Below are 21,741 nucleotides of genomic sequence, written 5' to 3'. Positions count from 1 at the left end.
GGCATGTATGGGGCTCGTTCAGGCGGTAATATCCCCTCCATCTATAGAATTCGGTCTCTCATCTCAGCCATCTTTGCTTCTTTCCGGAGCTTTGCCCGCCCCATCTTCAGTTACTCCCCAATACATTTATCAAAGTCCAGCAAAAAATTGAGAGCACTGTCTCTTTAAAGCAAGTAGCTTTTCTCTCTCTTGCAGGATCTCTGCTTCTGCCCAATGCAATCTTCCACCATATGTGAGAGATTAGCTCGGTAGCGAGAGAGGGTGACCCCTTGGGGGGGTTCGTTACACAGAGAGATAGCTGAGGAGTAGTTGAAAACAACAGTCTATGGTTTATTCTTGCAATTTTCTTCACACAAGTGCAAGCATCAAAAACAGCATAATTCAAAACAAACATAAAATAAAATAAACCCTGGCCACTGTGGGCATCTACCTTCACACACAGGAACCTACCTAGGGAGTCTGTCCCAACCTACTGCTGGGCAGACACTGCTGATCATACAGCAGACAATCAATAGTCCATTTATTTTAGGTTTAAAGCATGCTCTTCTTGCTCCTTCTCACCCCCCCCCCCAGCACCATCCTCCTCCTCTGACTCCTCTTCAGACTCCTGCTGTTGATTTGTCTCAGATGGAGTAGCACCCCCTGGGAATTCATTCAACGTTGCGACTTCCTGATCTTCCTGCTCCTCAACGGCTTGATCAATGACACAACGCAATGCACGCTCCAGAAAGAAGGCGTAAGGTATGATGTCACTTATGGCGCACTGGCCGTGACTGACCAGTTTGGTGATCTCATCGAATGGCCGCAGAAGTCTGCATGCATCCCGCATGAGCAGCCACTGGTGAGGTGAAAAAAACTCAAGCTCCCCAGAACCTGTCCTGCCTCCAAATTCAAACAGGTAGTCATTAACTGCACGTTTCTGCTGGAGCAGCCTATCGAGCATATGCAACGTTGAATTCCATCGTCTCGGGCAGTCACAAATAAGACGCCTGAGGGGCAGGTTGTGTCACCGCTGAATCTCAGCAAGGCAAGCCATGGCTGTGTAAGATCTTCGGAAATGGCACGAGATTTTCCTGGCCTTTCGCAAGATGTCCTGGACCCCAGGGTATTTGGCAAAGAATCGCTGCACTGCCAAGTTCAGGATGTGTGCCATGCATGGCACGTGTGTTATTTTGCCCTGTTTCAGAGCGCTCAGCAGATTGGCACCGTTGTCGCACACCACTTTACCAACTGACAAATTCAGCGGTGTCAGCCACTAATCTGCCTGTGAACGCAAAGCTGAAAGGAGTGCAGGACCATTGTGGCTCTTGGCTTCCAGGCACAGCAGACACAGCACAGCATGGCAAGCAACGTCTCACCTGGCATGTGGAATAGGTTCTGGGGATCTTGGGCGGCGCAGGAGAAGAGACGGTAGCAGTGGAAGAGGAGGAGTCAGCCGAGGAGGAGAGGGAGGATGGAGGAGGAGGAGAAGAAGAGGCAGGCCTGCTTGCAATCCGTGGCGGTACAACTAAATCTACACGGGTGCCACGGGTTGCATGCTTAACGGCCGTCAGAAGGTTCACCCAGTGGGCAGTAAAAGTGATATACCTTCCCTGCCCATGTTTTCTAGACCATGTGTCTGTGTAGATTACACCCCGCTTCAATCTGTGGTATTGGGGGGCCACAGGTTTGTCACACCAGTTCTACAAATAATTGGCCAGTATCTGTTGTCAATGTGTATAGCACAGTTAACACAGCAAAAGAGGCAAAATTTTTGCAGGGCTAAAATACAATCTTAGAAAAGTATACTAGTAAATAACACCCCGCTTCAATATGTGCTATTGGGGGGCCACTGGTCTATCACACCACTTGTTCAAAAAAATTGGCCAGTGAGTTTGGCACTGTATCAGACTTAACTCAGCAGAAGAGGCAAAATTGTTGTAGGACACAAATACACTTATGAAAGTATACTCAGATTACACCCCACGTCAATATGTGGTATTGGGGTGCCACTGGTTTATCACACCAGTTGTTCAAAAAATTGGCCAGTGAGTTTGGCACTGTGTGTACCAGACTTAACGCAGCAGAAGAGGCAATATTGTTGCAGAACACAAATACACTTATGAAAGTATACTCAGATTATACCCCACATCAATATGTGGTATTGGGGAGCCACTGGTTTATCACACCAGTTGTTCAAAAAATTGGCCAGTGAGTTTGGCACTGTGTGTACTAGACTTAACTCAGCAGAAGAGGCAGTATTGTTGCAGGACACAAATACACTTGTAAAAGTATACTCAGATAGGCTCCAAAAATTAGCTCACATGGTTTGAACTGACAGCAAAAAACTTAGTTTTTGATGGCTATAGGTACAGTAGGCGTTCACAGTATACACAAGTTGGTGGCGGCCTGTTTAGGCCGCAAACATGAGCTCACATAGGTTGAACTGACAGTAAAGAACATAGTATATGATGGCTAGAGGTACAGTAGGCATTCACAGTATAAACATGTTGGTGGTGGGCTGTTTAGGCCGCAAACATGAGCTCACATGGGTTGAACTGACAGTAAAGAACGTAGTATATGATTGCTAGAGGTACAGTGGGCGTTCACTCACAGTATACACAAGTTGGTGGCGGCCTGTTTAGGCCACAAACATGAGCTCACAAGGGTTGAACTGACTGCAAAGAACATAGTATATGATTGCTAGAGGTACAGTAGGCGTTCACAGTATACACAAGTCGGTGGCGGGCTGTTTAGGCCGCAAACATGAGCTCACATGGGTTGAACTGACAGTAAAGAACGTAGTATATGATAGCTAGAAGTACATTAGGCGTTCACAATATACACAAGTTGGTGGCGGGCTGTTTAGGCCGCAAACATGAGCTCACATGGGTTGAACTGACTGCAAAGAACGTAGTATATGATGGCAAGAGGTACAGTAAGCGTTCACAGTATACACAAGTTGGGGGCGGGCTGTTTAGGCTGCAAAAATGAACTCACATGGGTTGAACTGACAGTAAAGAACGTAGTATATGATTGCTAGAGGTACAGTAGGCGTTCACAGTATACACAAGTCGGTGGCGGGCTGTTTAGGCCGCAAACATGAGCTCGCATGGGTTGAACTGACAGTAAAGAACGTAGTATATGATGGCTAGAGGTACAGTAGGCGTTCACAGTATACACAAGTTGGTGGCGGGCTGTTCAGGCCGCAAAAATGAGCTCACATGGGTGGAACTGACAGCAAAGAATGTAGTATATGATGGCTAGAGGTACAGTAGGCGTTTACAGTATACACAAGTTGGTGGCGGGCTGTTTAGGCCGCAAACATGAGCTCACATGGGTTGAACTGACAGCAAAGAACGTAGTATATGATTGCTAGAGGTACAGTAGGCGTTCACAGTATACACAAGTTGGTGGCGGCCTGTTTAGGCTGCAAACATGAGCTCACATGGGTTGAACTGACAGTAAAGAACATAGTATATGATGGCTAGAGGTACAGTAGGCGTTCACAGTAGAGATGGCCTTGCGGTTCACCCGCATATTGATGTGGGGTGTTATTTAACAGTATACTTTTCTAAGATTGTATTTTAGTCCTGCAAAAAGTTTTTTGCTGTGTTAACTGTGCTACACACATTGACAACAGCTACTGGCCAATTATTTGTAGAACTGGTATGATAAACCTGTGGCCCTCCAATACCACAGATTGAAGCGGGGTGTTATCTACACAGACACATGGTCTAGCAAACACGGGCAGGGAAGGTATATCACTTTTACTGCCCACTGGGTGAACTTTCTGACGGTCGTTAAGCATGCAACCCGTGGCACCCGTGTAGATTTAGTTGTACCGCCACGGATTGCAAGCAGGCCTGCCTCTTCTTCTCCTCTCCTCCATCCTCCCTCTCCTCCTCGGCTGACTCCTCCTCTTAGACTGCTACCGTCTTTTCTCCTGCGCTAGCCCAAGATCCCCAGAACCTATTCCACATGGCAGGTGAGACGTTGCTTGCCATGCTGTGCTGTGTCTGTTGTGCCTGGAAGCCAAGAGCCACACTGGTCCTACACTCCTTTCAGCTTTGTGTTCACAGGCAGATCAGTGGCTGACACCGCTGAATTTGTCAGTTTGTAAAGTGGTGTGCGATAACGAAGCCAATCTGCTGAGCGCGCTGAAACAGGGTAAAATAACACACGTGCCATGCATGGCACACGTCCTGAACTTGGAGGTGCAGCGATTCTTTGCCAGGACGTCTTACGGCAGGCCAGGAAAATCACGGGCCATTTCCGAAGATCTTACACAGCCATGGCTCGCCTTGCTGAGATTCAGCGGCCACACAACCTGCCCCTCAGGCGTCTTATTTGTAACTGCCCGACGCGATGGAACTCAGCGTTGCATATGCACGATAGGCTGCTCCAGCAGAAATGTGCAGTTAATGACTACCTGTTCGAACTCGGCGGCAGGACAGGTTCTGGGGAGCTTGGGTTTTTTTCACCTCGCTAGTTGCTGCTCATGTGGGACGCATGCAGACTTCTGCGGCCATTCGATGAGATCACCAAACTGGTAAGTCACATCCAGTGTGCCATAAGTGACATCATACCTTACGCCTTCTTTCTAGAGCGTGCATTGCGTTGTGTCATTGATCAAGCCGTCGAGGAGCAGGAAGTGGCAATGTTGAATGAATTCCCAGGGGGTGCTACTCTATCTGAGACAAATCAACAGCAGAAGTCTGAAGAGGAGTCAGAGGAGGAGGATGGTGCTGGGGGGGATGAGGAGGAGCAAGAAGAGCATGCTTTTAACCTTTCTGGGATCCCTTGTGTTATCCGTGGATGGGGGGAGGAGAACGAGGACAACATTATCCTGGATGATGAGCTGGAAGCAGGCCACTAAACCGCTTCCAGTTTAGTGGGAATGGGGGCCTACATGTTGCAGTGTTTTAAGGGGGACCCCCCTATAAAACGCATAAAGGCCATGGACCAGTAGTGGGTGGCAACGTACTTAGACCCCAGGTACAAACACAAAATGGCGGAAATGTTACCACAATCACAGAGGGCGGTCAGAATGCAGCACTTCCAGGCCTTGCTGCGGGAAATGCTGCATTCGTGCGCTGGCAGAGGAATTTCCAGTCACAGAGAGACAGTTGCGGGTAGCAATCCAACAGCGCCTGCAAGAAGAGGGCGGTTGGAAGATGTCTTGGTCACTTCAGATATGAGATCCTTCTTTCAGCCGAACCATCGACAGCTGTATTCCCGATCCAGCATGAGGGCACGTCTAGACCGACAGGTGTCCGACTACATCGGGTTAACGGCTGATGTGGACGCTCTGAGGAGTGATGAACCCCTGGACTACTGGGTGGGCAGGCTTGACCTCTGGCCAGAGCTTTCACAATTTGCAATGGAAATGTTGGCTTGCCCCCCATCCAGTGTCCTGTCCGAAAGGACGTTCAGCGCAGCAGGGGGGATCGTGACCGATAAGCGCACTCGCCTAGCTCATGACAGTGTAGACAACCTCACATTTATAAAAATGAATGAGGCATGGATCTCTGAGGAATTCAACACATGTGACCAGTAGACCAGGTTTCATCGAAATTCCTCCACCCACAACAATTCCTGGTCCTTGGCTTCGCTACATATAGCGGCATAAAAGGCATTTCATGTCCATTGAATGGCAAATTTTTGGGGCCTTTCAGGGCCGACAATTATTTTTTCTGTGAATGCCTAATGTACCTCCAGCCACCAAATACTAAGTTCTTAGCTGTCAGTTCAAACCATGTGAGCTAATTTTTGGAGCCTATACAGGCTGACACTTACGGTTCTGTGTACTGTGAACGCCTACCATACCTCTAGCCATCAAAAACTAAGTTTTTTGCTGTCAGTTCAAACCATGTGAGCTAATTTTTGGAGCCTATACAGGCCAGAACTTACAGGTTCTGTGTACTGTGAACGCCTACCGTACCTCTAGCCATCAAAAACTATGTTTTTTTCTGTCAGTTCAAACCATGTGAGCTAATTTTTGCAGCCTATACAGGTCGACACTTACTTCTGTATACTGTGTGAATGCCTGATGTACCTCCAGCCACAGAATACTACGTACTTAGCTGTCAGGTAAACCCATGTGGGCTAATGTTTGGGGCCTGGAATGGGCGACACTTACTTCTGTGGCCTGTGAATGCCTAATGTACTTTCAGCCACAGAATACTACATTCTTAGCTGTCAAGTAAACCCATGTGGGCTATTTTTTGGTGCCTTTTTTGTCCGACACTTACTTCTGTTACCTGTGAATGCCTAATGTACCTTCAGCCACAGAATACTACGTTCTTAGCTATCAGGTAAACGCATGTGGGTTAATTTTTGGGGCCTGGAATGGCCGACACTTACTTCTTTATCCTGTGAATGCCTAATTTTTCAGACTGGAAATGAAAAACAATGGGTCTGTAAAGGTTCCGCCAAATTGCGGACCCATTTTACAGATGTGTGAATGGACCCTATATGTATTAGACAATGTATTTACCGGCTGTTGTCAGTTCTGGCTGATTTATGAAAAAAATATATATATTTTTTGCTGTAAAAAAAAAAACATTTAGGGCAACTTTTTCAATTGCAATACTTCTGTTATGACATTGTCCATGTGCTGGGACTATTCGTGCACAGCTAGTACATCTTTTGTGGCTGCAAATATGACCTAAAGGTTTAAGAAGTTCGCCTCCCATTAAAGTTCGCTGACTTTTGAAAAAATTTGCAGCTGGCGTTCGCGAATCGCCCCGGCCGATGTTCGTCCATCACTAGCCACAGGTTTATTACAACAGTTCTACAAATAATTGGCCAGTAACTGTTGTCACTGTGTGTAACCCAGTTAACACAGCAAGAGAGGCCAAGTTTTTCAGGACTAAAATACACTCTTAGAAAATTATACTGTTAAATAACACCCCACTTCAATATGTGGTATTGGGGGGGGGGGGGCATTGGTCTATCACACCAGTTATAATACATTATAAGTGCTTTTGTCACTGTTTGTAGTATTGCTGCAGCAACGCTCAGTCACCACAACTGTCACAATGCTGCACAGTGCACAATAATAGTACTAATTCACTATAATATTCTTTCTACAAAGTATATTATACTGTGGATTACCCCCCCCCCCCCCCCCATATAGTGCACTGCTAAGCAATACTAAAAAAATTGCAGCCCTTTAAATTACTTTTGTGGACATTAACAGAGCGATTTGTGTAACTGCTGCCGATCTCTAACTGCCCCTAAAGCACAGTCTGGATACCTGTCCCTAACCTGAAAAGAGACTGGACCTATACCGAAATACCAGCCCTGAAAAGGACTTTTGTGGACATTAACAGAGCGATTTGTGTGACTGCTGCCGATCTCTAACTGCCCCTAAAGCACTGACTGGATACCTGCCCCTAACCTGAAAAGATACTAGTAGACCTATACCGAAATACCAGCCCTGAAAAGGACATTTGTGGATCTTAACAGAGCTATTTGTGTCTGGCAATCTCTCCCTGACGCATACAGCTGACCTCTCCCTACGCTGACAAAAAGCAGAATGTGAAATGGCCGACAGCTCAGGTCTATTTATAGGGTAGGGGGCATGTCCATGTGCTGAAAGGTTTTAATTGGCTGTCCCGTTGCACCTGACGGCTGTGTCATGGGTCAAAGTTCTCCCCAATGTAAACTAATATGGCCGCCGCGAACAACGCCATGTGTTCGCAAATTTGGCGGGTAGCGAACAAGAAAAATTCGCCATGAACTGACTGCCGGGCGAACCTCAAGGCCATCTCTAGTTACCAGCTTTCTGCTATTAGAGCCTAAGACCAAAATGACAAATAGTATTTATTGGGTTAAACCTACATTATTAACATAAGTAACCCATAATGACAAAACCAAATGAACAGGAATGATGTGTACAGCACATATGTGTAAGCAGCTTTCTCATAATTAAACATGCATTTATCTTTTTAAATACCAAAGCTACACTAGTTTAATTAAGTTGTGTAAAGCATCACTGGTCCCTGTAAGTGAAAATTGCTCTCTTGCACTTTTTTAATAAACAATGATACATAGAGTTAAAGATTAGTCATAATAACATAGTTGTGTGTATATTATGATTATGAATGAAAACCCTAATCTCCTTCTGCAAAAAGCATTATTAATGTGAACGCTGAGACATTTAGTGTATTATGCTATAATCAGTCACTTTAAACTGTGATAATTCTTGTAATTTAAAAAAGTGTAACATGAAAGAATTGTGTATTATACATGTCAATTAGGTGTGAGGCTTTTCCTTTGGGCTGTTCCTGTTCTGTTATTTAAAAGGTGATGCATCAAATTACTAGACAGCTGTAAAAGAGCTTTTTATTGCTCAACTGTCAGATCTTGCAATAGCCAGTAAATATATACACAAATTGAATATTCAATAATCTTAAATCCAGCAAACTAAATGTTATCCTTTTAAAATAATATGATATTGAGTACTGCAGGCTGCTATGTGGACCCGAAGAAAAAAAATTATATAAAGTATTGTGATGTAAATATTGCAATGAATATTAATTAGGTGAATCGCTCACTCCTCCCACACTCTCATTAACATGTGAATAAACAAAGACTTAAATATATCAATGGTGCCGCGCTCCACTACAAATATATCTACATAGAGATTTTTAAATATTGCATTGGGATGATATAAAACAGTAATCAAAACGTCTTTCACTTCAAAATATGCGGTGGTGACATATAAATCCTCCAAAGTACAAGAATTATATATGGTCCATATGTGCTTTCCAAGCAAAAAAAAAAAAAGTAAAACAAATATATATATATCTACATAGAGATTTTTAAATATTGCATTGTGATAATATAAAACAGTAATCAAAACGTCTTTCGCTTCAAAATATGCAGTGACATATAAATCCTCCAAATTACAAGAATTATATATTGTACATACGTGCTTTCCAAGCAAAAAATAGTTAAAAAAAAAAATATATATATATATATATATATATATATATATATATATATATATATATATATATATAAAACAGACTTAAAATTATAATCCACTTAGTTCTATGGTACCCTTTTAAATATCATCCACTTTAGTGTGCCAAACATGCTTCATGCTTTGTGCAACCCCCACCAGTTGTACTCTTACCTGGGATTTTGGATCATATATCCAAGTATGATCCAAACATTTTCTTAACCTTCACAAGGGGACCAATCATCCACCTTCCAGATCTCTGTATTAGGAATGCTGCTTTCTCCTCTTATCCGGCTCCTCCAGAATGCCATTCACATATAAATGTAAGAAAGGCCAATAGTGTTTTATCCTTATAAAACTTTCACTTTAATTACAAAAAAACTCCAAATAGCACAAAGTTTTATAAAGACTTTTTAAATAAACCACAAGATCCTGCAAGTCTGCTACAAATTTAAACCCTGCTGTGAACTCATCCAGGGAGTCATGCATAACCTCCTGCTGAGCTACATAGGTTCAGAAGCTGCCATCTTTTTCGGAGTTACAAATATTATAGGAATATTAACTACTGATTAATTGCTAGAATACATACTCTGTTTGTTTCCTAAACCAGCTATAAAATATTCATATGTGATAAAATCAAGCACTGTATCAGTTATATACAAAGTTACTTGAACAAGGGAAATGCTGTTTTACATTATATATATTATTTATATTATTATTATTATTATTAATTATTTATTTATTTTTTTACACAGAGTAGCCTCAATAGGATTGAAGGACTTGGTGTTGCATCACTTAGTGTGATGTATGTGTCCCTTAGCCTCTCTTCATTATTGCTGCCTCCTTTGCTCATTAAGAAAATCGGTTGCAAGTGGACCATCGTGGCTTCTATGTTTTGTTTCATTTCCTACAGCCTTTGCAACTTCTATCCAAGCTGGTATGTATGCTGTATACACATATGACATTTCTTTTTATCATCTGTAATTAACTGTAGAAGTAAAGTGCCTTCTTTTTAATTAGTAGGATTTACTAACTGAAAATATGATGCACAGTAGTTCTGATACACAGATAATAGTGAATACATTTTTCAAATTTAAAGAAGGAAGTAAAAGGACAATTACAAACAGGTTTAGGTGATTTAATGTACATATGATTTTTTATTTTTCTTATTGTATTCATTTTTATTGTAATATATTTTTAAAATTCAGCATGCATCCACATCATTTATGACAAGGATATTAAAGTTTAACTTTAGTCAAAATGTTTTATTTTAGGTTGCAGATAAAGTGGGATGTAAAAATCCCCCTGATAATTGTAGCTGGAAAAAGATTAAAGTTCAGCTTCTCCTGGGTGACAAATTTCATATATCACTTGTTTTTCCAAACAAGTCCTGTTAAATTATGGTTTTAAATTACTGGAAGGGTTGATAAGGGACTACATACAAGAATTTGCTAAGGACGACAGTATCATCAGCAGTAATCAGCATGGGTTTACAAAAGGACGTTCTTGTAAAACCAATCTGCCACAGATTTTACTAGGGGGTTAGCTGTGAGCTAGATATGGGGAGACCTGTGGATGTGGTGTATCTGGATTTCGCTAAGCCATTCTACACTGTTCCCCACAAACACTTAATATACAAGCTAAGGTCTGCAGGCATTGACCTCAAGGTTTGTTCTTGGATAGAAAACTGGTTACATGGGTGTGTCCAAAGACGTGGTGATAAATAACGCGTACTCAGACTGCTCTGGAGTGGTAAGTGGAGTCCCCCAGGGCTCAGTCCTGGGACAAATTTTGTTTAATGTATTCATCAATAACATAGAGGATGGAATCAGTAGCTCAATTTCAGTTTTTGCTGGTGACACAAAGACATGTAGGGCAATAACATCTCATCAAGCTATAGAAATCTTACAGAATGACCTGAACAAAATAACAGACTGGGCAACTACGTGACAAATGAGATTTAATGTAGAGAAGTGTAAGGTATTACACTTGTGGGCAAAAAACATAAACTCTAGGGGGGACCTCTGGGGGAATCCAGAATGGAGAAGGATTTGGGGGTTCTAGTGGAAGATAGACAAAGTAGTAGCATGCAATGTCAAGCTGCAGCTGTCAAAGGCAGCAGAATATTAGCATTCATAAGGAAGGGGATATACTCCAAAGATAAAGCTATAATCCTGACATTTTATAAAACCATGGTCTGACCACATCTGCAGTATTCTCTCCAGTTCTTAGAAAGGATGTGCTGGAACTGGAAAGAGTTCAAAGAAGGGCAATTAAACTAATTAGGGGATTGGAGGACCTTAATTAAGAGGAGCGATTGCAAGCACTTAATTTATTCTCCTTGGAGAGGAGATGCCTGAGAGGGGACATGATAGCGGTTTACAAATACATCAATGGCGATCCTAGCATAGGTAGAAAATGATTTAGTCCCAAGGAGTGCAAGAATACACGCGACCACACAATGAGATTAGAGGAGAGGCGGTTTGACCTTAAGCTGTGTAAGGGGTTCTTCACTGTAAGGGCGGTGAGAATGTGGAACTCTCTTCCACAATTGGTGGTAGCTGCGGGGAGTATGGCTACTTTTAAAAGACTCTTGGACTTGTATTTCACTAATTACAACATTCAGGGTTATGGGAAATGAGCAGGCCACAAGCAGGATGGACTGATGTCTTTATTCAACCTCAAATACTATGTAACTATGTAACTATATGTAAATATCAATGCATGCTGCACTGGAATCTGGAACTTGACAAAGCACACCAGTAATGTGACTGTGTAGATGGATGAACTATAAAACAAAAACCTGTCCATTAAACATGTTCTTTGTCCATAATAGCTCCAAACTGTGTCATAGGAGTTGTAAATTGTGTGACTGTTTTTGCATTCTAGGAAATGGTGATACTTTCCCCCCAAAAAAAGGAAGATGGCCAAGGCACATTAATAATGATTTAGCACAGTATTTTTGAACCACACTAAAAAAAAAAAAAAATTAAATACACACTCACAAAAGCTAGGAAAACAGGAAACATGTCAAAATTGTAATAGAAGATTAAGATCACTACCGTAGCCACTGACCAGGCTTATTTAAAGTCCATTTTTACCTCCCCATGCATATATATGGAGGTTGAGGTTGAGGTTAATAAGCATGTACATTGTTCTCTGGTATTGTTAGACTTTTCCTGTTTGAAAATCATCCTAATGATTACTGTGTGATTTCACATTGCTTCCCTCTTCATCATGCTAATCTATCCTGCTACCACTACAGGTTTTCAGGAAAGTAAAGAGAGCAGAAACATAATAAACTAACTAGTATTGCAACAACCAAAATACATATTTCTTGCTTTTGCTCGTGTTTAATAGAGATGTATAGAACTGTTCGCCGGCGAACAGTTCCCGGCGAACTTAGCATGTTCGCGTACGCCGCTGCCGGCGAACATATGCGATGTTCGGTCCACCCCCCATAAGACATCATTGAGGCAAACTTTGACCCTGAACTTTACAGTCAGCAGACACATTTCCAGCCAATCAGCATACCTCCCTCCCACACCCTCCCACCTCCTATAAATAAGCAAGGGCAGCATCCATCTTAGATCATTCTGAAGCAGTGTGTGTAGTAAGAGTAGGGAGAGAGCTGCTGCTGCTGCTGCTGCTGCTGCTGCTGCTGTTAAGCTAGGGACAGTTAGTCAGTCTTCCTGGTCTTGCAGTGTTCTTGGTCCACTACTGCTGTAATATCAGCACCCCAAAAAGCCCTTCTAAGGGCTGGTATTTGTGGTTTTTTTTTATATATATATATATATATATATATATATATATATATATACCTAGCGTCCCCAAAAGCCCTTTTAAGGGCTGGTAATTGAGTTGTTTCTTCTTATATATATATATATATCTATATCTATCTAGTGTCCCCAAAAGCCCTTTTAAGGGCTGGTAAGGTAATAGAGTTTTTTCTTTATATATATATCTATATATATCTATTGTACACTGCAGTTGCCTGCCCGCTGTGTGTGAGAGGCCACAGACCTACCACAGACTGTACTGTGTGCACACCACACTCATTTCGGGTGGCACAGGCACAGTACCTTGCATTTTAAAAAATATTTTTTTTTTCCTCTGTCATAATTGCAGTGAGTGCTGTGTCAGGTCCACAGAGTGCACTGTACCCATTGCAGTGCACTGCCCACCACTGATATATATACGGTGGCACAGCATCTTGTTGCAATAAATTGAAAAAAAAAAATATTTTTTATTATTGCAGTTGCCTGGGCTGCCAGTTACTGTCAGGTCCACAGAGTGTACTGTGCCCACTGCAGTGCCACTGTGTGCCCACCCACCACTGATATATAAGGTGGCACAGCAGCTTGCAAAGTAAAAAAAAATATATATTTTTTTTAATTGCAGTTGCCTGGGTGCCAGTGACTGCTGTCAGGTCCACAGAGAGTGTACTGTGCCACTGCCCACCCACCACTGATATATAAGGTGGCACAGCAGCTTGCAAAGTAAAATAAAATATATTTTTTTAAAATTGCAGTTGCCTGGGTGCCAGTGACTGCTGTCAGGTCCACAGAGAGTGTACTGTGCCACTGCCCACCCACCACTGATATATAAGGTGGCACAGCAGCTTGCAAAGTAAAATAAAATATATATTTTTTAAAATTGCAGTTGCCTGGGTGCCAGTGACTGCTGTCAGGTCCACAGAGAGTGTACTGTGCCACTGCCCACCCACCACTGATATATAAAGTGGCACAGCAGCTTGCAAAGTAAAAAAATATATATATATTTTTTAAATTGCAGTTGCCTGGGTGCCAGTGACTGCTGTCAGGTCCACAGAGAGTGTACTGTGCCACTGCCCACCCACCACTGATATATAAAGTGGCACAGCAGCTTGCAAAGTAAAAAAATATATATATATTTTTTAAATTGCAGTTGCCTGGGTGCCAGTGACTGCTGTCAGGTCCACAGAGAGTGTACTGTGCCACTGCCCACCCACCACTGATATATATGCCTGCAAGAGAAAAAGCCAGCCGCAGAGAAGCCGTATTCCTGAAAATATAAGAAAAATGCTGTTTTTTTAGGGGTTCTGGACATGCTACAGAGCTGAAACTTGACAGGTACACTTTTTAGACCCCCCAGACACTAAATACAAAAAATGACATGCCTGCCTAAAAAAATGCCCGCTAAATGCCTGCAAGAGAAAAAGCCAGCCGCAGAGAAGCCGTATTCCTGAAAATATAAGAAAAATGCTGTTTTTTAGGGGTTCTGGACATGCTACAGAGCTGAAACTTGACAGGTACACTTTTCAGACCCCCCAGACACTAAATACAAAAAATGACATGCCTGCCTAAAAAAATGCCCGCTAAATGCCTGCAAGAATAAAAGCCAGCCGCAGAGAAGCCGTATTCCTGAAAATATAAGAAAAATGCTGTTTTTTAGGGGTTCTGGACATGCTACAGAGCTGAAACTTGACAGGTACACTTTTTAGACCCCCCAGACACTAAATACAAAAAATGACATGCCTGCCTAAAAAAATGCCCGCTAAATGCCTGCAAGAGAAAAAGCCAGCCGCAGAGAAGCCGTATTCCTGAAAATATAAGAAAAATGCTGTTTTTTAGGGGTTCTGGACATGCTACAGAGCTGAAACTTGACAGGTACACTTTTTAGACCCCCCAGACACTAAATACAAAAAATGACATGCCTGCCTAAAAAAATGCCCGCTAAATGCCTGCAAGAGAAAAAGCCAGCCGCAGAGAAGCTGTATTCCTGAAAATATAAGAAAAATGCTGTTTTTTAGGGGTTCTGGACAGGCTACAGAGCTGAAACTTGACAGGTACACTTTTTAGACCCCCCCCCAGACACTAAATACAAAAAATGACATGCCTGCCTAAAAAAATGCCCGATAAATGCCTGCAAGAGAAAAAGCCAGCCGCAGAGAAGCCGTATTACTGAAAATATAATAAAAATGCTGTTTTTTAGGGGTTCTGGACATGCTACAGAGCTGAAACTTGACAGGTACACTTTTTAGACCCCCCAGACACTAAATACAAAAAATGACATGCCTGCCTAAAAAAATGCCCGATAAATGCCTGCAAGAGAAAAAGCCAGCCGCAGAGAAGCCGTATTACTGAAAATATAATAAAAATGCTGTTTTTTAGGGGTTCTGGACATGCTACAGAGCTGAAACTTGACAGGTACACTTTTTAGACCCCCCAGACACTAAATACAAAAAATTACATGCCTGCCTAAAAAAATGCCCGCTAAATGCCTGCAAGAGAAAAAGCCAGCCGCAGAGAAGCCATATTCCTGAAAATATAAGAAAAATGCTGCTTTTTAGGGGTTCTGGACATGCTACAGAGCTGAAACTTGACAGGTACACTTTTTAGACCCCCCAGACACTAAATACAAAAAATGACATGCCTGCCTAAAAAAATGCCCGATAAATGCCTGCAAGAGAAAAAGCCAGCCGCAGAGAAGCCATATTCCTGAAAATATAAGACAAATGCTGTTTTTTAGGGGTTCTGGACATGCTACAGAGCTGAAACTTCACAGGTACACTTTTTAGACCCCCCAGATGCTAAATCCAAAGAAATTTTTTATTTTTATTTTTTTTTAATTTTTCCAATAATTTGCTCTCTATCAAAAAATTATAATTTTTAAGAACTTTTTTTTGCGTGATCCCTCTCCGGCATGCCACAGTCCAGGTGTTAGTCCCCTTGAAACAACTTTTCCATCACTATTGTGGCCAGAAAGAGTCCCTGTGTGTTTTAAAATTCGCCTGCCTATTGAAGTCTATGGCGGTTCGCCCGGTTCGCCGGTTCGCGAACATTTGCCGATGTTCGCGTTCGCCGTTCGCGAACGGCGAATTTTAGGTTCGCGACATCACTAGTGTTTAATATGTAGCGACCCGCCCCCAGAGGATCTTCATGGTTCCATGGGTCCTCTGTTCTATCATGACTCTATAAACTGCTCGGGTCCCCACTGACACACCTGTGTAAGCAGCTCACACCTGTGTAACTTAAAGCGTAACTCCACTTTGTTTAGAAAAAAACATTCCCCTCTGGGTAATTTATGTACATTACAAGGATTGTAACAAACTTTGTTGCAGATTCCAACCTTTTGTTATTGTGAAGAAATCATTGTTTGTTCCTCTGTTCTGAGTGGGTCAAATGGGAGTGGTTTCAGAATTATTTGTTAGCCTTGGAAGCTGCAGAGCACTAATGAGGAAAAACTACTGGTCCTGCATCCCTTTTAGACGTGTTTCTATTGGGAGTATCTCACCAAAAATTACATTTTTGTTGCAGGGGATGCCAGAAATCTGACTTGTATCTTAGGCAGACTTCTGGGAAAATTGGTGAGCTAATCACACAAGCAGGAAATTATGTTTCTGGGGTGTGGTCAGAACACATTCTGTGTACAGAACAGCTCCAGGTAGCCATATTGCATTGCATTTTCTGAAAATTACAACAGCTGCAGATTGAAAATGAAAGGTAATTTTAATGACATTCAATTACAATATGATTTGTGTGGCAATTTTATATGTTATATTATTCTTTATTTGCTATTTCTTCTCCTACGAAAGTGGAGTTACCCTTTTAAGTGTTAGCATGCTTATCACTCTATAAGAATGCACAGAAATAGGGCACAAACAGTTGATGATAGATAAAGTAAGTATATTGTAGCAAAGTAGAATAAAAACCACACACATACCAATAAACAGGCCAATGAATATGTTAGGTTAACTGGCAGGAATATTACTATTAGACAACAAAACCTATTAGACAACATTGTTATATAGAACATTGGTAAGAATTCCATTACCTGTGAAAGCATGAATGGCGCAAAGAAAAGCCTTGTTGTAACTCTTGGCAATGGCTGTTCAGAAGATGTCTTTGAGTACAGTCTGTGCATACAGCCCTAATAATGGGAAGGATATGCATTCCTGATAAGAGGTGCCCCTGGAGGTGACTACAAGTACCTGGTTCCTAATAGTCAGTAAGGTGCCCTTCTGTAAGGTGATGCATGTGAAGCTCTTACTTTACGGCTGTATATAAAGGATGTGTTGGATCCCAAGATCTGCACTGCATGAAGAGGCGGTGGCTGCATTTGACTAATGGAGCCCTTGTCAGGCCTGAGACCGGGTGAGTGCCCACCACTGCTCCATATAGGGAGCATGCTGCCTGGATAATGGGGGGGGGTCATGCTGCCTGGTGTATGGGGTATACAATCTGGTAATTGGGGGTGGGGCATAGCGCCTAGCAAATGGAGGATATACAGTGGACATAGAGCCTGGTATATTAGGAAAAACAATCTGCTATTTGTGGGGGGGGGCACAGAGTCTGGTATATGGAGTGGGCATAAAGCCTGGTATATGGGGGGACATAGAGCCTTGTATTCGGGAGGCAGAGCGCCTGGTATATGGGCCTACTAGGAAGTGGCGTCACTATGGGGGGGCAGACCACACCTGGGTGACCCCTGTCAAAGGGGTAACACTCAGGGCCGGCCGCTGAATTGCTTCCACCTCTGTCACTAACAAACACAGCAGGAGACACAGCAGGGCTGAATAGAAGGCGGGAGCTTCCGGGGTTAACTTTCCAAGTGAGCCAGCGGGTGATTGATTGCTAGATAGTCCTAGCAGCCAATTACCAACTTTGGTAATATGAAAAATTAACTCCAGCAGCTCCCGCTCTCTGTTCAGTGCTGCGGTGTGTCTTGCTCTGCATGCTCGAGTAAGGGAGGGGGGGGGGCAGAGGTTATGTAATGTGAAAGATGGTAAATAGCTGCAAGGGGGCTGTGTAATGTAAAGGGGGTTGTGCACTTCTGAACTCTGCACTCTGTGTGTAGTGCATTTCTGAACCCTGCACTCTATAAGTAGCACATTCCTCAACTGGTGGTGGGTGCATTGTTGGGTTCCTACACCTATTCTCTAAGAAAAAAGCCCTGGTGCACGGAGTTATCTCTGCTCCACTACAAGCAAAGTCCCGGTCAGGAAAGAGGGGTGCCTGTGATCATGTACTGTAAGTGATCACAATGGGGGAGAGGGCTGTGATTGTGGAAAGAACATGGATGCAGGAGTGGGGGGTGGGGTGTGAACTTTCACTGCCACTGACAGTCCCACATTTGTGGTTATAGTAGTGAAAATTTTTTTTGTTGCCCTCTTCCTGGTAGGAGCCCCAGTATATTACTTTTCTACCCTGACTCTATGTATCAGGGGAAAATGGGAAAGATCTCCCACTAACCGGCATGTACGGTGCATAATAAATAAACACACACACATATATATATATTTATATATATACACACACATATATTGTGAGAACTAGAATCAAGTGTAGAGCCTTAAAGACACCGCCACTAGCTTTTCTTCTTTTCGAGGGCTTTGCTTGCCCATTTTTCTTTAAAATAAAAAGTTCAGCAAGCATGGGTTTCCCTTGCAGGGGATTTCAGCATTTCACTCTTGCTTCAAAACAAAGGATCACTCAGCCATTCTGGCTTGCACTTGCAGTACACCTGCTCTGGCCCTACCCTTTAGGTCTTTGTCTATCTCCCGTAGACTGCTTGCTCATCAATTCTGTGCACACAGCTAGCAGCCTCTTGCTGCACTGGCTCCCACCTGCCGGGGTGGAGCCCAGAACCATGGTCAAGTCATTACTAAAAGCCCAGCACACACCTGACCAATTAGTATGCTGGCTGTTCTGAATACCTGGACCCAGGTTTGGGGATTTCCTCCCACCAGGATCACTTTTAAATCTCCAAAATCCAGATCCCAAAACAGACTTTACCAAACACCAAGGAAACTGAAAAGCCAGTTTCCTCTCCATGACACAAACACCCTGCAGCCCCACAACCTGCCTCATTGAAAATTCTAGGTCATAATCAATTTCTAGGCCTTCCATATGCCACATATCCCCCCGCCCCCTTTGTTTTCACCCAGGAGGGAGTCTGATCACACAAGCCTAAACTCATATTTGCATCCCTTTTCCAACCATCACCCACATGGGCCCATGTCTGACTGACATCACTATTAAAGGAAAACTCTGATCTCTGTCTTATCAGGTGACTTTCCCTGTTTTCCCCTGCTACGCTCACTTGGGCTCTGCAAAAGCATCCCCATGCCTTTTTATAGGTATGCTTCCAAAAGCGACCCCTTTTCTTTGGAACCACACTAGTCACTTTACCACTAGGGAACTTACCAAGAACTTGTTTAGTTTTCTCGCACCCTTTTCTCTTTACCTTCTAAAGGGGTCACTTTTTAGTGTGGGTGCTTATTTGTGTTACGCTACTCCCTCTCTGCATTCTATGTATAGGCACTCTCCTACATTCTGACCTTAGCTTCACTTGTTTTCCCATGTACCCTTCGTTATTCATTCGGTGCTTACCATCCACAACGTTCCCAGAAGGCCCCTTTTAACAATTTAAATTCCTTCAAGTTTTCCCTCTGGACAGATAAGCTATTTAAAGCTTCTCTTTCCAGACTGGCCTCCTGAACCTGTAGAGGGCCTAATTCTACTGCACCCTTTACCTCTGCTGTGTCTGTCATAACATTACACTTATCATCACATTTTTCAGGTTAGCAGCAACCATTTTAACTTAAAGTAGTCAAAAAGTAAAAAAATGAACTTCAATGAAAAATACCACGCTCAAACAAGTGACATACCATAAGTGAGTAAACTAGTATTAAATAAATAAATATTATAAGTATTGATGACGTTGGCTATGCGCTGACAAAACGCGCCAGGACGTGAGATCGCAAAAGTGCAACTTCTGGTTTCCCTTTGGAATCAGGTGGAACGCGGAAGCGTTGCTCCTTGTTGGAAACCACGATCTTCCTGTATACTGGCTATGTTAGAAAATCATTGTAGTAAGTGCAATTCTTTGCTTTATTAAACACCTATTGCTGATACTACGCCACGAGAGCCCCTTCTTTTGTCTCTACATATTTACCTTGATCTGTATGGATGTAATACATGGGCTGAACATCAATACATCTTAAAGGGAGAGTGATCCTATATATATATATACCAGCTGGATATAAATTATGGTGGTGTCCTATAAAGGAATACCGTCTTGTCCAAGTTATTGAAGCGAGACCATTGCTTTATCTGACCCCCCTTAATTAAGGGGTCTGATAATTCTGGTAAGCGGTATTTTGTGCACACTGGGTGGAGGAGTGAAGGTGAACTGTATCTGTGTGAACAACAGCAGTGCTTTCCAAAAAGAACTTTCCTGAGATTGGGATATCTTCTGTGGCTTCTCTTCACTAGAGACTTTTTATATACATTACTAATACTCACGTTTCACATATTTTGCACTAACTGATTGTTGGTCCAGATTTATTTATTATATACAGTATTAATTTATATTAATTTATTATATTTATAATATTTATTTATTTATTCAATACTAGTTTACTCACTTATGGTATGTCACTTGTTTGAGCGCGGTATTTTTTATTGAAGTTCATTTTGCATGTTTTTCACATTTACGTTGCTGCTCACTTGTTGGAATACTCCATATACTGTACATATATGTTAATTCAAATCACACGTTTATATTTTATTATCCCTTTTGCGCAGGTGTTTTTGGTGATTAACACTAAAACTTTTCAAAAAATTAAAAAAATCTGCGCTAATAAGGTGATAAACATCAAAATGAAAAAATAATAAATATGATAGGTAAATCAGCAGCCAGCATGGATCAATAGACAAAACCCACCAACAATATAACAATATGTGCAGTGCTAACATGAGGTTATACAAACATACATTTTTAAGAAAACATTTTTTAGAATGTGAATCCCAATAAAATAAATATATAAAATGGATGTGACAAAGTCAATGTAATCATATAATAAAGAAAGTGTCCATATCCAATGAGGAAAATAAGAATCCACTCCAGTGGAAAAAAAGGGGGAATCTTTGGAAGAGGAACCACAAGTCCCAGCATGCATAGAGAGCCTCACTTCCCAGGCTTTTTTAGTGGAAAATCACCAATAAGTGAAACGAGAAGACTGGCCGCTTACCAGATGGATGTGGCTTCCAAATTAATAGATAAGTCTAAAACGTCTTTAAAGGATAAACCTCATTCGATGACAATCATCAGGTGTAACATTCAATAGGTGGATCGATGGTGTATATAATCCATAACATCCCTGACGACGTCAAACCTAGGACGAAACGCGTTGGTTGGGACCAGACATGACGTCACATGCCCCTTGGCTGAATTTTATTGGAACGCTGCAGTTGTTTTTACCCCTAGGACTTTTATCCATGCTCGTTTTACCACTGTTACATGTGAGTGCATCTCCTTTCTAATAAATTTCATTCTTATAATACTGTATTACGCTACATGTTTTCTTTATCTATTGCGTTTGGATTATATACACCATTGATCCACCTATTGAATGTTATGGATTATATAAACCATCGATCCACCTATTGAATGTTACACCTGATGATTGTAATCTAATGAGGTTCATCATCTAAAAGCGTTTTAGGCTTATCCATTAATTTGGAAGCCACATCAATCTGGTAAGCTGCCAGTCTTCTTGTTTAACTTATTGGTGATTTTCCACTACAAAAGCCAGGAATTGTGGCTCTCTATGCATGCTGGGACTTGTGGTTCCTCTTCCAAAGATACCCCTTTTTTTTTTCACTGGAGTGGATTCTTATTTTCCTCATTGGATATGGATAGGGTTGAGCGAACACCTAGATGTCCGTGTTCGACGGGTTCGGCCGAACTTTAAAAAAAAGTCCGGGTCCGTGTCCCGGACTTTTACCGAACTTTTCCCGGAC

General features: G+C 42.2%; 1 protein-coding gene across 1 annotated transcript in view; it reads left to right on the top strand.

Moving 5' to 3' along the window:
• LOC309550856 (protein unc-93 homolog A-like) overlaps positions 1-21,741 on the top strand; it is a gene marked incomplete at both ends in the record, with an annotated part of 436,926 nt that overhangs the window by 102,414 nt on the left and 312,771 nt on the right. The window contains one exon of the mRNA XM_082251218.1: positions 9,709-9,890. Within this exon, the coding sequence (XP_082107344.1) occupies positions 9,709-9,890 (182 nt within the window). The remainder of the gene's footprint in view (positions 1-9,708; positions 9,891-21,741) is intronic.

The sequence above is a fragment of the Pelophylax lessonae genome (genome assembly GCF_965119305.1).
Source record: "Pelophylax lessonae genome assembly, chromosome: 3".
Classification (NCBI taxonomy): domain Eukaryota; kingdom Metazoa; phylum Chordata; class Amphibia; order Anura; family Ranidae; genus Pelophylax; species Pelophylax lessonae.
This window is presented reverse-complemented; position numbering and strand designations above follow the sequence as displayed.